Source organism: Platalea leucorodia (genome assembly GCF_965183815.1).
Source record: "Platalea leucorodia genome assembly, chromosome: 18".
In the NCBI taxonomy this organism is placed as follows: Eukaryota; Metazoa; Chordata; class Aves; order Pelecaniformes; family Threskiornithidae; genus Platalea; species Platalea leucorodia.
This window is the reverse complement of record NC_138840.1, coordinates 8,580,189-8,593,639: the sequence shown is the minus strand read 5'-3', so window position 1 is coordinate 8,593,639 and position 13,451 is coordinate 8,580,189. Positions and strand designations below refer to the sequence as shown.

At 55.4% G+C, this 13,451-nt stretch overlaps 2 protein-coding genes across 3 annotated transcripts; one reads left to right on the top strand and one right to left on the bottom strand.

The window, feature by feature from the left end:
* Positions 1 to 110: 110 nt before the first annotated feature.
* LOC309598853 (kelch-like protein 31) lies at positions 111 to 8,368 on the top strand. 2 transcript variants are annotated; one of them, XM_082329858.1, is made up of 3 exons: positions 111 to 176; positions 3,056 to 4,267; positions 5,703 to 8,368. In XM_082329858.1, the coding sequence occupies exons 2-3, from the start codon at positions 3,078 to 3,080 to the stop codon at positions 6,433 to 6,435; spliced, it is 1,923 nt and encodes a 640-aa protein (XP_082185984.1). In that variant the 5' UTR covers positions 111 to 176; positions 3,056 to 3,077; the 3' UTR covers positions 6,436 to 8,368. The 2 variants fall into 2 exon arrangements, with proteins under 2 accessions (XP_082185984.1, XP_082185983.1); XM_082329857.1 differs by lacking the exon at positions 111 to 176 and having other exon boundaries at positions 2,915 to 4,267.
* An 847-nt stretch (positions 8,369 to 9,215) lies between these two features.
* On the bottom strand, positions 9,216 to 12,844 carry RPL11 (ribosomal protein L11). Its single transcript, XM_082329500.1, has 6 exons — positions 12,796 to 12,844; positions 12,253 to 12,403; positions 11,719 to 11,825; positions 11,171 to 11,302; positions 10,267 to 10,377; positions 9,216 to 9,291 (listed from the first exon to the last, which is right to left on the bottom strand). Exons 1-6 carry the CDS (start codon positions 12,799 to 12,801, stop codon positions 9,262 to 9,264), a joined length of 537 nt encoding a protein of 178 aa, XP_082185626.1. The 5' UTR covers positions 12,802 to 12,844; the 3' UTR covers positions 9,216 to 9,261.
* Between the last annotated feature and the right edge of the window lie 607 nt (positions 12,845 to 13,451).

Here is a 13,451-nt window from a genome sequence, read left to right as displayed (position 1 = left end):
GCATCACCCCAAAAGCCTGCTGTAAATGTAGAAGTGATAAGAGCAGTCAGCTGGCTGGGAGGGGAGAGGAGGGAGGAGGATGTCGTGTGGGGAAAGTCGAGGGTCTCTGTCTCTCAACCTGCAGAGCCCTGTGCTGGTCAGAGCCTCCCCTTGGAATAACCGGTCTTAACAGCAAGGTAAGGAGCAGACCCAGCCTGCAGATGAGTCATGGAGAACCAGGGCTCGCCTAGCAGGATTTGCAGAGACCTTGCGTGGGGCACGGGAACTGCTGAATAATGGAAATGATGGCATGGGGAAAGGCTTTGCTGTTTTCAAAAACGGGGCTGGAGGAATTATTGGCAGCAAAATAGTGCCCAGAGCTGCAGTGTCCAGGTAGTTTTCCAGGCCAGCTCGGTGTTTGCTGCGACTCAGATCCTGCTTGAAGCCAGGGCTGGGGACACCAGCAGGTAAAGGAGAAGGATTCTGTCTGTCTGGTTAGATATTAAGGAAAATAAACCTGCCATAACTCTCCGAACACACGGTATCACCCAGCGTAGCTCCTGCTTTGCTGTTAGCTCAGTAATATGGTGCAGGGCTGAGATTAGCAGCACTGAAAGGACGTGAGGACAACTACTGTCTTTTAAGAGAGGTTTAAACAGCTAGAAAAAATTCCTGTCTTCCCTCCTTTCTGTCTGGGCCCTTTGAAATCTCTTCAAACCATTCCAGCTCCCTAGATTAATCCAGCAGCCAGGATTAATCTGTAGGAAAAATATCCTTTCAAGTCACTACAGTGGTATTCCAATCAGAAGCAGCAATGATGTCTCATTTTAAATTAACTGTAGGTAGTAAAGGTTGCTCTGCCCTCCCGCAGCCAGACACTGGAATAACATGAACACGTGCTTCAAATCGGAGTCTGTCAAAGGTGCCCAAAGCGGACAGGCAGGATCCCACGGACACCGATACGAGCCCAAAACTTCCCGTGGCTCCACTGTACTTGTATGAAGTGTAATGCAGTTAGATGACCTCTGTTATATCCCAGAACAACTTTCCCCACCTTGACTCCCGAGTGGGGTGGACAGGGGATGGAGAAAGCCAGCTGCATTGCTGGGCTTTCCCGAAGGAGTTAAGGCTTTCGGAGGTCAGCTCGCCCAACTGTGATGCTGGGTGCCACACCAGGCCCAGCGGAGCTGCTGAGCACTGGTGTCACCTCTCTAAAATGGGGTCTGGAGCCCCTGAAAAGGGGGGTGAGCAGTTTTACGGACAGAAACAGCGGCTTGCTGTAGACACTGTGCTTGTTTCTGTAAAAAAAAAGGTCAAAATGAAGGCAGCCTGGGGAGCAGAAGGGATCGGGCAGATCCTCAGCGCAGCCGGGTGGGAGCCGACACCCAGGTCGCTTATTTCACAAGGCCAAACCCTCCTGTGCCGGAGGCTGCAGGCCTCAACCTGGCACCCATCCTGCTGGGACCGGTCTCAGCGCGGGGGCAGCAGGACGGCCACCCCCCTCCAGGACAAGTCCTGCTTCTCTTCGGGTTTCCTCAGCAGCAAGGAGGTTTTTGCAGTATTGTATCTCAGAGAGAAATACAGGTCTCATCCCTTGAGGGATCTGGAGAGAAGGCCTGGAAAAACATTTCCATTTCCTGGGAAATTCCACTATTTAACCTATATTGCCACTTCAAATCCAGCTGAAAGGCCGAAACTGCTAATTTTCCTGGGGAATGGATAGTCTGAACAAAATGTATGTTTGGAAACATCGAAGCGTTGTTGCTCTGAAAGGGTAAATCCTAGTTCCTTTTCCCAGTCCTGAGCTGGGTGTCAGAAACAGTTTCACATCCAAACACGCAGAGAGAGCGGCATTGGCATCCCAGTTTCAGAAGGACTGACGCCCGCTCCAGGATATGACACTGTGATAGACGAGCCCTCGGTGGTGTAAATTGGGGTAGCCCCGTGAAACCCCGCAATGCCAGGGATGGCTTGAGTGCCTGGGACTTTTCTCCTGAATCCTCTTGGCTTCTGCGGGTGTCTCTGTCGTCCCTGCTCCCTCTGCTCGCCGCAGCCAGCTGAGCTCGGCCGGGCCGGCACTGCTGCTCTCCCCCTCGCAATCAGCCCTGAATCCTCTTTCCTGGCAGGGACTATTACTAAACTTTTCCCTTCTCTGTATTTTTGCTGAAGTCTCATAATGCCCCCCTTCTTCTTTGCCCAGTGCTAAATACGAGCTGATTATTCAGTTCCAAGAAACCTGATCTTTATGGCCAAGCGTAATAAACAGTACCCAGACATGTGAGAGCGCAGTAACAGCTATTTCTGGTCGGCAGATTTGTTCCCTTATATATTGGCTGCTCCGAGCTCCCTCAGAGGAGCTGAGGTCACTGCCGAGTTTCAGACTGGAGTTTCAAGCTGGAATTTGGGAACATTCGAAAGCTGGATTTTTGTTGTTGTTGTTGATTTCTTTTTCCCTTTCCCCTGCACTCTGAATTGGTCACCCCAGAGGACAGCTGGCCCCACTGGTCACCCAGCAGTGCCTCGCCGTGGCCAAGGGCCTGTGGTGGGGAAATGAACACCCTTTTCTATGCGGTCCGGTGATGCTGGGCTTCATCTTGCCTCGCTGCTGTGTGGGAACCTCTGTCAGAGCTGCTGGGATTTGATTTACCCCATCTGATGCGCGCTTGAGTCAGGTGAAACACACCCTGCGATCGCACCCTCGTTCTGCCTGGAGTCTGTGTCACCCCAGACAGCGGAGCTGTCAGCGGGGCCAAGCACGGCCCCACGCCCCAGGAACCAGTGGGTGCTCCCAGTTTCCCAAGGCCCCAGTCCTTTTCCTCAAATCCCCAGTCCTTTTTTAACACAGCGAAGGTGCTGGTACTGGTTGAGAGCTGAGGATCCCCTCTCGCAGTCATGGCTCTCGATGCCATTAACGCAGCTCAGGGGGGTACGGGGCTTGGGAGGCAGTTTCCACCCTTCCCTTGGCCTGACCCAAAGAGTGTATGAGTCAGTGGGAGTTTTTCCTTTGCTTCACTGAATGTCTTAAAGAGCAGAAGGACACCTGTACCCCTGCCCCTCACCTTTCCTTTCTCACCAGGTCCCGTTCCGATCCTGCCAAGATGGCACCCAAAAAGAAAACCCCCAAGAAGCCCAAGGTGGATAAAGAGGATGCATCCGTCACCCCGGTGATGGTGGAAGATGCTTTGCTAGATGTCGAACACCTCAATCACTTGAATAGTTTGTACGACAGCGGCTCCAATGGCTTCCACTGCACGGCCACAGAGGTTGAAGCGCCGGACCACGGAGCCAACCTTCTGGCGGGGATGAACCAGATGCGCCAGAAGCAGTTCCTCTGCGATCTCACCATTGCCACCAAAACGAAGTCCTTTGAGGTGCATAAACTCGTCCTGGCTTCCTGCAGCGAGTACTTCCACCGCCTGCTGCAGAGAGACCCTCAGCTGCACCGGGTGGAGCTCCACGACGTCTCCCCACCGGGCCTGACCACCGTCATCACCTATGCCTACACGGGGAAGCTGAGCCTCTCGCTGTACACCATCGGCAGCACCATCGCCGCGGCCACCCAGCTGCAGGTGCCGGCACTGCTGAACATGTGCAGCGACTTCCTCATTCGGGAGATGGCCGTGGAGAACTGCGTGTACATCGCCAACATCTCGGCCACCTACGGCCTCAACCAGGTGAAAGACACCACCCGGAAATTCATCCGGGAAAACTTCCTGGAGTTCTCCAAGACCGACCAGTTCATGAAACTCCCCTTTGATCAGATCAATGAGCTGCTGATGGATGATGGCCTGCAGATACCCAGCGAGGTCGCAGCCTTCCAGATTGCTGTCAAGTGGCTGGAGTTTGACCCAAAACGGGTTCGATATGCTGCTGACCTCCTGAGCAACATTCGATTTGGCACAATCTCAGCTCCAGACTTGGTCAACCACGTGCAACCTGTGCCACGCATGATGCAAGATCCGCAGTGCCACAAGCTCCTCGTGGATGCTATGAATTACCACCTGCTCCCCCACCAGCAAAACAGCCTTCAGTCTCGGAGAACCAGGATTCGGGGAGGGCAGAGGGTGCTTGTCACAGTTGGGGGTCGTCCAGCTTTGACCGAGAAGGCTCTTAGCAGGGAGATCTGCTACAGGGACGCAGAGGGAAATTGGAACAAGCTGACAGAGATGCCAGCAAAAAGTTTTAACCAGTGCGTGGTGGTGATGGATGGATTCATCTACATCGCGGGTGGCGAAGACCAGAACGATGCCAGGAACCAGGCCAAGCATGCGGTCAGCAGCCTGAGCAGGTAAGATGGGCTCCACCTGCCCACGCAGACCCTGGGGAGGGGTTCAGAGCTGTGCCCCAGCATCCCTCGTGGGGCGAGGGATGAGCGCGTCAGAAAGGTTCCTCTTTGCTATCAGGAACCAGGAGGTAGGTCTGGCCTCCGGGATAACGCTGCCAGGGAGGGACAAATGCAGCGAGGCCCAGCACAGGGTGCTGGACTGTGAGATACAAGACCTGGAAAACTTTTCCAGGGATTTGGTCTGCGTGACTCCGGCCTGGGCTTCCCCTGGGGACTTTGGTGCCCAGGCTGTGCTGCCCACATCCTCCGGCAGCGCACAGCACCAGTGCAGGATGAGGACAAGGCAGGGCCTCTTTGAAGCTTCGAGGCTCCTGGAGAAATGGGAGCCCTCATTATTTAGAATTAACCCATTCTGTTACTCTGGGGAGCTCCCCTTTTTGCCCGCTGGCTGTTCCTCCAGCCAGTGCCAGCCTCAACCAGTCTCTGGTGTGCCTGGATTCATTTTAAGGTAGATTTGCTGTCTGTAGGATTCCTGTTAGCCTTCAGGTTTTCTTCTCTCTGCCTCCCTTTCTCTCTTCATCATTCAAATGACAAGGTTTGTTTCCTAAATCCCCATAAACCTGTCCCTGGATCGCCAAGAGATTACTATTCAAAGAAAGGAGGAGTAACCATGGCAACCTGACATGCAGTATTTTGTTTGCAACCTAAACCTGAACTTCCCAGTGGCTCTGCCCGTGACTTGGCTCAGCCACCTGAGGCTCCACATGCAACCTCGTCAGCACTGCTCGAGGCCAGCCCTCCGCGGCCCCTGATCACCACCCCTCGCTAAGGAGCCGTCCTTGGGCTCTTTCTCCTGCACCGAGGGAGGTTTCAGCGACCCACTGGCAGGTCTGCTTTCTATTTCTGGCCAGTAGCTTATCCACCTTTTCCAGCCCAGCCTTAATCCCTGTGGCATCGCTCTGGGGACACAGCAGTTCCAGTTCCCTCTGCCATCTCGTGGGCACACGAGGAGCCAGCTTCTTATCACCTGCCTGGCTTTGGCCTGGCAGGGTGGGCAGGGAAGACCTGCCCCTAGGTCCTCTTCTACCTGCCAAGACCCAACAGAGGGGACAGTGACAGTGCTTGGGAACACCTCGGATCGGTAGCACTCGCCGTTTCCGAGCCAGGCCGGAGCTTGTGGTAGCAGGAGCAATGTTGGGCCACCCCAAGGGTTACAGCGGCAACAACCCCAGCGGATGCAGGCAGGATCCAGTCCTGTGCAGTGCCGTCGTCTCCATCTGCACTGCCTCTCCAGGTGCTTTTTTACTGCTGGAGAAGACAGAGAGGCTCTTCCAGAGCCCGAGTTGTCTCCTCTGAAAGCAGACATCTGGCAGGCCCGACTTCTCCCCGCAGCTCTGATGCTGGTCCTGGACAGACAGATCTGCCCTTCATCCCCCAGGTACGACCCGCGCTTCAACACCTGGCTGCACCTGGCCAGCATGCAGCACAGGAGGACACACTTCAGCCTGAGCACCTGCAACGGGCTCCTCTACGCCGTCGGAGGGCGCAACGCCGAGGGCGCGTTGGCATCTGTCGAGTGCTACGTCCCCGCCACCAACAGCTGGCAGAGCAAGGCAAGCCTGGAGACGCCCCGCTGCTGCCACGCCACCACCGTCATCGACGGCAAGCTCCTGGTCACCGGCGGCTACATCAGCCATGCCTATTCCCGCACTGTGTGCTGCTACGAGCCCAGCACCGACACCTGGAGGGAGCAGGCAAGGCTCAGCACCCCCCGGGGCTGGCACTGCGCGGCCACCGTGGCCGACCGAGCGTACGTGCTGGGTGGGAGCCAGCTGGGTCCCCAGGGCGAGCGGGTGGACGTGATGCCCGTGGAGTGCTACAGCCCGCTCACGGGGCAGTGGAGTTACGTGGCGCCCCTGCCCACGGGGGTCAGCACGGCCGGGGTGGCTCTGCTGGAGGGGCGCTTGTGCCTGGTGGGTGGCTGGAATGAGAGCGGGAAGAGGTATCAGAAATGCGTGCAGTGCTACAATCCTGACCTCAACGAGTGGGCCGAGGACGAGGACCTTCCCGAGGCCACCGTGGGTGTCTCGTGCTGCACTATCATCCTCCCACGCTCCCCGCGCTCCGGGTCCCGGGCCAGCTCTGTGGCCTCGGCAGCAGCCAGCACGTAAAGAGCCCTGGGTGCCACGTGGCTTATGCCAGCAGCTAGGGAAGGAGACAGAGCTGAGGAGTGTGGGGCAGCTGGATGGGGAGGCACGCTGACATTTGGAGTCACTGCAAAGTCTCAAAGACTCTTGTTCCATCATGGCAAGTTTTTGGCTCTAGGAAAGTGTCTTCTGAGCTGCCTGCATCTTCATCCCGCAGCTTAAGCAGGGATTGCTCAAGCGGGGCAGACATGGAGGCAAGCAGGACAGAAAAGCTTTTCTCCTCAGCCTGCGGCAGTGTATTGCAGTGTGGATTGGAAAAAATGGAAAAAAAAAGAAGAAAAAAAAACTAGAATAATGCAGGAGAAATTCTGCTGTAGGAATAGACACTTTCAAAACAACAGTGATATTGGTATTAGGTACAAGAAAGTGACAGGTCTAGAACAGACCCTGTTGCTCACGTAGCATTTGTTCAAGGGAAAGACATTTAATCTGTACTCATTGAAGCTAGATGCCTTCCGACCAGGAATAAAGTGAATCCTGATAGCAAGGAAGAGAACTATTGGAGCAACTCACCAAGATCTCTTGCTCTTCCAAGCGCTGTGCTCTAGCTCAAGCAGAGGGAGTCGGGGAAGTGCCCAAGGATGCTATGAGATTCCAGGAGATCTGAGAGGCAAATGGTGCCCTGAAAAGAAGTATGAGCTGGAAGAGAAGCCCTTCGCATCTAAACCAGGAGCTCTCACAGGTATATTCCTAGCCAGGTCCTGTTACCTGTACCATCAAGCTGACAGCTTGGTTTTGAAGTCAGTCAGCGCTTCCCTGTTACTGTAAAAGCAGCGTCTGACCTGTAAAAGGAGAAGCGATTGGGAAACTTGAGTTTCCAGGGGCAAGCACTTGCTCAGTGCCTGGGGTCCCCCCCCGTCACTGCGTCTGAGCGAGACAGCTACCAGTCTTTATTAAACCCCTGGCTGCCCCTTCAGAGGGCACGGGGACTGCAGACCCCCGGCAGCACTGCAGAGCAGAGTCACGCTCCTGGGCCGAGTGCGTCAGGACAAACCACACCGCAGCACTCCGAACCCTGCCCCGGCGGGTCCGAGATACAGCCCCAGAGCAGCGATAACCTGTGACGAGCAGGAGGCAAGAGCGAGCGGTGGTTATTTCCTGGTGTCAAACCACTACCAGACATCACACAACAGTCAGGTGCTGAGGCCAGCACCTCCTGATAACAGGTCCTGTTACTGGAGCACGGTCACACGTGATCCCAGACTGGCTCAGGCCAAGGCAGCTACACGCTGCTGAGCATCCAAACGCTCTTGGGTTTTGTTCCGGTCTTTTTGCACAACACAGTGAAATCGCGTCCAGACAGCCGATGAGCCGCTCAAGGGAACCCCAGCGTGCCCTGAAGATGCCAAGACAAAAGCTCCAGCAAAGCGGGCTGGCTTTCCCTTCCTTTGCAACGCACCAGAACTGAGCAGCTTGCAGTAGTTACAGCCCACATCAAGGTATTGATCTTTCTCTCAGAATTCACGATCTCAACTAAGAGTTCACATCAAGCACAAAGCTATACCGAGGCAGAACATAATTTCTGTTCAAATTCTACTTTCCTCTGTGCATTTTAGCACGCACAGCACACGCTGCCCTGTGTATTTTGGAGTGGGCTCCATCCTGAACAGCGCTGGCAACCTCCCCTGGTTTACAACTCCAAACAGGCTTGACAAGGGAACAGCCTCGTCTTTCGGACAACACTGCGCGATCACTGATGGTGGAGTGTGTGCAGGCTTGTATGGAAATGAGTTTGTTCCTCAATTTTTTTATTGTAACTTTTTGCTGTAAGATGCAGGAGGACCAAACACTAGAGGCAGAGGCAAGGGTGTTGCTGAACTCCACTTGTGTGAGCTGTATTGTCCTGCAGGGAATTTTCCTCTTTAAACAATAAAGGCCATTCCTTTGCAGGGGAAAACTCTCTGGCTGTGTAATTTCAGCAGTATAAGTTCACACTCCTGAAACATTTAAAGAAACCAGTCAAGATCCATCCTCTACCTTCCAAGCACATCCAGTAATTGCTTCAGGAATTCTACAGCACCACGATCTGTGGGGCAGAAACAACTCCACCAGCTGCAGGCACAGGCAGTCAGGGTCACTCACGCCGCCCACAGAAGCGGTGTGGATCAGGGGTTTCTGCAGCCGATCTCAGCCCCGTCTTGTGGCACCGGGTTTGTTTGAATCCCCCGGCACTGCCAGCACCGCAGGCCTCACCCGTCCCCTCAGCCCCTTCCAACCACTCCCGTCAGGCTTGCTGAGACAAAGAACCCTCATCCACATCCTGGCTTTCTGGCTCTGCTTTATTAAGAGGATATGTGTGCCATTTCCTTTGGCTTCCCATGGAACTCGCACTCCCAATGGGTTTCTTCTAATTCGTTCATTAAAGAGCAGGCTGCGCTGAAGCCTGCACGTTGGTCTGTGGAGGATCAGAGCCAGCACACTGACTCACTTCATTCCCTTAGGAATTTAACCCTCCAGAAATTATGTTCTACAACTCCAGTAGTCAAAAAGCAAATTTTTTTTTCCTTCTTCCTATGCCCACCTGCAGACTCCAGTAAAGTTCTGCACATTATTTGTACAGTTGAACAGCACAGAAGTGGAGACTGCATCCATGTAAATCCAACACCCGCTCCTGGGGAACACCATGTTCTCCTCAAGCGCACAGCATCCGTCCACGGCTGCCTGCTGCCTTTTCAGTGTGATGGACCCTTGCTCCCAGCAGCCTCCCACGTCAGGAGGAGCCCCCACAAAATTCACACCAGAAGTTAGGGGTTAGAAAATTTTATTTGCTTTTTTGGTAACAGGAACTGCTTATTTACCAGGAAGGATGATGCCATCATACTGCGAGGGGGGAAAAAAAAAAAAGAGAAAGAACCAAGTGAGAAAGCACTGTCAGGTAACGGTGCAGTACTGCTGTGGTGAGAACTGAGCCGTCATGTTCATTCCACGCCAGCCAGACAACACTGACGTGAAACAGCAGCTCTCCTAGGTGAGCAGCTAGCTGCCTTCCTGCTTTGCTGCCGTGCTGTTAGCTTCCAAGCGGGGCTTTGTTCACATCATCATTAAACTCCGCTCAGCAGCCCAACAAAACAAGAAGCCCCACCCTTCCCAGGTTGATCTGACCAGAACTACACTCTCACAGCCCCAGGATTTGGCCCCTGAAGGTAACTATGCCACAGTAAGCAGAACCAGTCACCAGGGAGGAAAAAAGCCATTCAGCAGGAGCAGGCTGGAGCCTGCCCTGTGCAGATCCAGGCAGAGCGGCCAGCAAAGAGCCTCCAGACAGACTGCCCACCCTTTCCCCCTCTGAGAAAGTGTCAGTAGTCCCCATCTCTGAGCGTTTCCAATCAAGCTTTTGGCGTCTCCAATTCATTATCCAGTCTGTGTCAGAGAGGGCTATAGAGAGATAAACCCAAGAACTTGTTTTATTTGCATCACTCCATCCTCCAAGGCTGGCAGCTGAGCTAGGAGCTGTGTCAGATAAACAAATCCTAACCCTGCCTCGTCACTTGTGAGCCATGTACACAGAACACCGCCAAAAACTGCGGCAGACAGATTTACACAAGAGCCGATGCTTCCAACTATCCTGCGAGAGCTTCCCTTTCAGTTCAGCACACAAAAAAAGGGGCACGAGCAGCACTCGCGCTCCAACGCAGCTTCTACTGCCCCAGAGCAGTAAAAATCAATGATTTAAGCACTGAAGCAGGATCAAGATCTCCTCCTGCCCACTGACTTGTTCCAGTCCTTCTGCAGTGAAGCATTTTGCCAATACTTGCTAGGAAACTCTTGGGATACAAAAATAAAGATGGACTTTACCTTTTGCTGAAACCAGCGCATGGCTTCTTCCTTCCCAATTCTGTGCTTGGCTCCAATGTTGCCAGTCCTGCGTTTCTTGTCGGCAATGCTGAAACCAGGCCGGCCCAGCACCTGCAAGGAGAGACCAACAGCGCTATTTCCTTCCGGCATTTATTTATTTTCTTAAACTTAACAGTTTTCTAGGAGGGAAGGCTAGCATTTCCACATCAGTAACGTCTTGTTGTCCAAGTCACGGCCGAGACTGAGAGCGTTATCCTCTACAGCCTCAGCGTAAACTGAAAACTAAGTAACTTCTGAGCAGCCAGGTAAACTGACAGGGACAGCTCCTCGGTGGGACAACATAGCACATACACTGCCTCAGAGAAACCAAAACAAGTGTGGAGATGAATTATCCCATACCCAGAGGCCTCAGCTCCCGAGAAAAGATAGACTGAACGGCACTGCTAACACGTAGGGAACAGCTTCCCTCTATTTCAGAGATTTAGAGCGAGGCACGGCAGAACGGGACGACTCAAACACGCCAGCCACTGCCGCGGCTGCACGACCCAGCCCCAGCCCTCTAAACGCAGGGAGGGTCTTCCAGCAACGCAGCCCGTCTTTCAGGCCGCCTTCCTGAAGCCCCTGCTGCTCCTTCCTTCCCCAAACCCAGCCCAGCTGTTTCGGTGTTATCCCAGGAGCACCAGTAAGAGCAACAGTATTTGTTTCTGAAGAGGCTTTGAGAGACACGTCATAAATCAGGGATTTTAGTGCTGCCCTGCGAATCTCAGTTTAGACTTGGATTTTGTTGACATTTTTCTATCTTCCAGCACTTGGCAGCAAATTCACGCGAGCCAGTTATCATTCTAGGTTCCCCCCAGAGCTTTCACACAAGCCCAGTTGCTGCTGGGAAGCGGGGAATACGCACCACGTAAAAGTCCAAGCCGTAGATACCAATACTGGGATCGTATTTAATCCCCAGATCGATGTGCTCCTGGATTCCAAAGCCAAAGTTCCCGGTGTCTGAGAAATTGTTTTTTCTCAACTCGTATTCTCTCACCTGAAACATTTGTTGTCAGTCACTATTTCGTTATTGACTGCAAACAGAATAAAAAGTCCTGCGTGTTCCAACTGCTACCAGACCCACAACTCGCTTACATGCTACTAAGCCTTAAGCCCCAAGATTCTGCTCCCACAGCCTGCTCGTAAATCACAGCAGCAAAGACAGAACCTTGAGAGAAAGCAGCAACTTGCACCCACTGCCTCTTGAGCAAGGATGAAACAGCAACCAGGTAGAGAAACAGCGCAGACGCAGCAGCCTGCGTATCAGACACAGCCGCTACCCCAACCCTTAACATCCCCGACTGACCTGGAACTAGATCAGATACAACATTTCAAAGCACACATCTTTTCAGCTGGTAGGGAGTAAGTTCCGTTCTTTTGCAAATCAAACATCCAGACCAGGCAAATTCTCACCTTCAAGCCCTTCTCCAGAATCTCCTCTGCTTTGGCCCCGCGAACCGTGCAATGAACAGCAATCTTCTCATTTCTCCTGATGCCGAAGGATCTTACAGTGTATCGTGCTGTAGGCAGCAATAATTACACTCAGACGCTATTCAAAAAATTCCCACTCGGGGGATTCAGGGCTTGCTTAAGACCAAAGAAATGATTTTAAAGGAAAAACAATGACCCAAGGCAACCACACGTTCCCTCTTCGGGAAGAGAGCAGTGCAGCAGCCCCAGTCTGAGGGCAGAGCAGGACTGACAGAAGCGACCACCAGCGCCTGCATGTTTGAGGCCCCCGATTCGCACAATCCCCACGCCAGTGCAGACCTCCCCATGCTGGCTCTGCCAAGGAGCCTCTTCCCTGGGGGCCACACTGCCACTTCGCCCTCTACATGCTCAGGGAAAGAAAGAAAACAACCGCTGCCAAGGGCAGAAAACGGCTCCTCTGCAGCCCCCAGCACACGCAGCCCCCCTCGGCGGCCGGCAGGAAAACCCGCCCCTCACCTTTGGAGAAGACGGGGGTCTGGCCCGTCAGCTGCTCCAGCACTTTGGCCGCTCGGGTGAGCCTGTCCCCGCTCTCCCCAACGCAGATGTTGAGGCAGAGCTTGCGGATGCGCAGCTCTCGCATGGGGTTCTCCTTTTCGCCTTGGTCTTGCTGTGGAGAAACGACACGGGGAGGCTAACGGGGGAGGCCCGGGACACAGCCCACCGCTCGCCCCAGCGGCCGGAGAAGGCTTCGCCAGGCCGCTCCCGCAGCCCGACACCGAGCCCCGCTCCACCCCGGGGGCGAATCCCAGCGCCGCGGCCCCCTTTCAAGCGCGGCCGCGGCGGCCCAGCCACCGGGCAGGCCGCGGCCTGTCATGGCAGCCGCTCCCCCAGGGCGGCCCCGCTGGCTCCTCCCTGCCCATACCGGCCCCGCAGCTCTCCCTCCCGGCCTCCCCCGCTCCCGTCCGCACGGGCCATGGCCCGGCCGGGCCCCGCCGAGGGCGGATGGCGGCGGATAGAGACGGCGCAGCCCCGCCGCTACCCGCGGGCGCCTCCACTCACCGCCATGATGGGGGCGGGGAAGAGAGCGGCCGGCCGCCGCCGCGGGGTCTTATGGGAGGGTGCGGCGCGAGCGGCAGCGCCCCCTGGCGGCCGGAGGTCGGCGCCGCGCCGCCACCGGTTGCCGGGGCAACGGCGGGCGGGCGTGGGCCGCGGGGAGCCGGCGCGGCCATTTTGTCGCGGAGGCCCGGCGGGACGGGGGTGCGGAGCGGCCGCCGGGGCCGCCCGCCCTCACCCCGCGGCCGGGCTGGGACCAGGGCCCGGCCGGCACCGCCGTGAGGTGCTGCCTCCGCCCTGGGGCTCGCTCCCGAGAGCGCTGGGGCGGGCGGTGGCGGAGGGGGCTGGGGTCCTGCCAGCAGCCCCCGTCTGTCGCTGGGGCCGGGAGGGACGGGCGGGCCGCAGCGGTTTTGCTGGGAGATGCCGCACCAGAAGGTGCTGGAGCTCCTCTGCTCCCAAGCAGCATCGAGTGTAGCTTACCCGAGCCTGGCTCCTGGGGCTTCTCCCACCCCACACCCCTGAGTTCCTTGAACCAGACCTGGGGACGTATTTCAGTTCCACATTGCTCTTTCAGGGAAGCGTTTGTGGGTTTCAGATCTCTGCCTGGGATCTGGATCCTCTTTTTGCACCATTTTGACTGAGTCTGGAGCCAGGGAGAAGTC

What these genes read in the sequence shown, in the direction of transcription:
- LOC309598853 (XM_082329857.1), top strand. Translation starts at nt 2,961, where the DNA reads ATGAGTCAGTGGGAGTTTTTCCTTTGCTTCACTGAATGTCTTAAAGAG. An exon ending in GCGGTCAGCAGCCTGAGCAG is followed by an intron (nt 4,268 to 5,702) that starts GTAAGATGGGCT and finishes TTCATCCCCCAG; the next exon opens with GTACGACCCGCGCTTCAACA.
- RPL11 (XM_082329500.1), bottom strand. An exon ending in TTCTGGAGAAGGGCTTGAAG is followed by an intron (nt 11,303 to 11,718) that starts GTGAGAATTTGC and finishes CAAATGTTTCAG; the next exon opens with GTGAGAGAATACGAGTTGAG. An exon ending in TGCGCTGGTTTCAGCAAAAG is followed by an intron (nt 9,292 to 10,266) that starts GTAAAGTCCATC and finishes CCCCCCTCGCAG; the next exon opens with TATGATGGCATCATCCTTCC.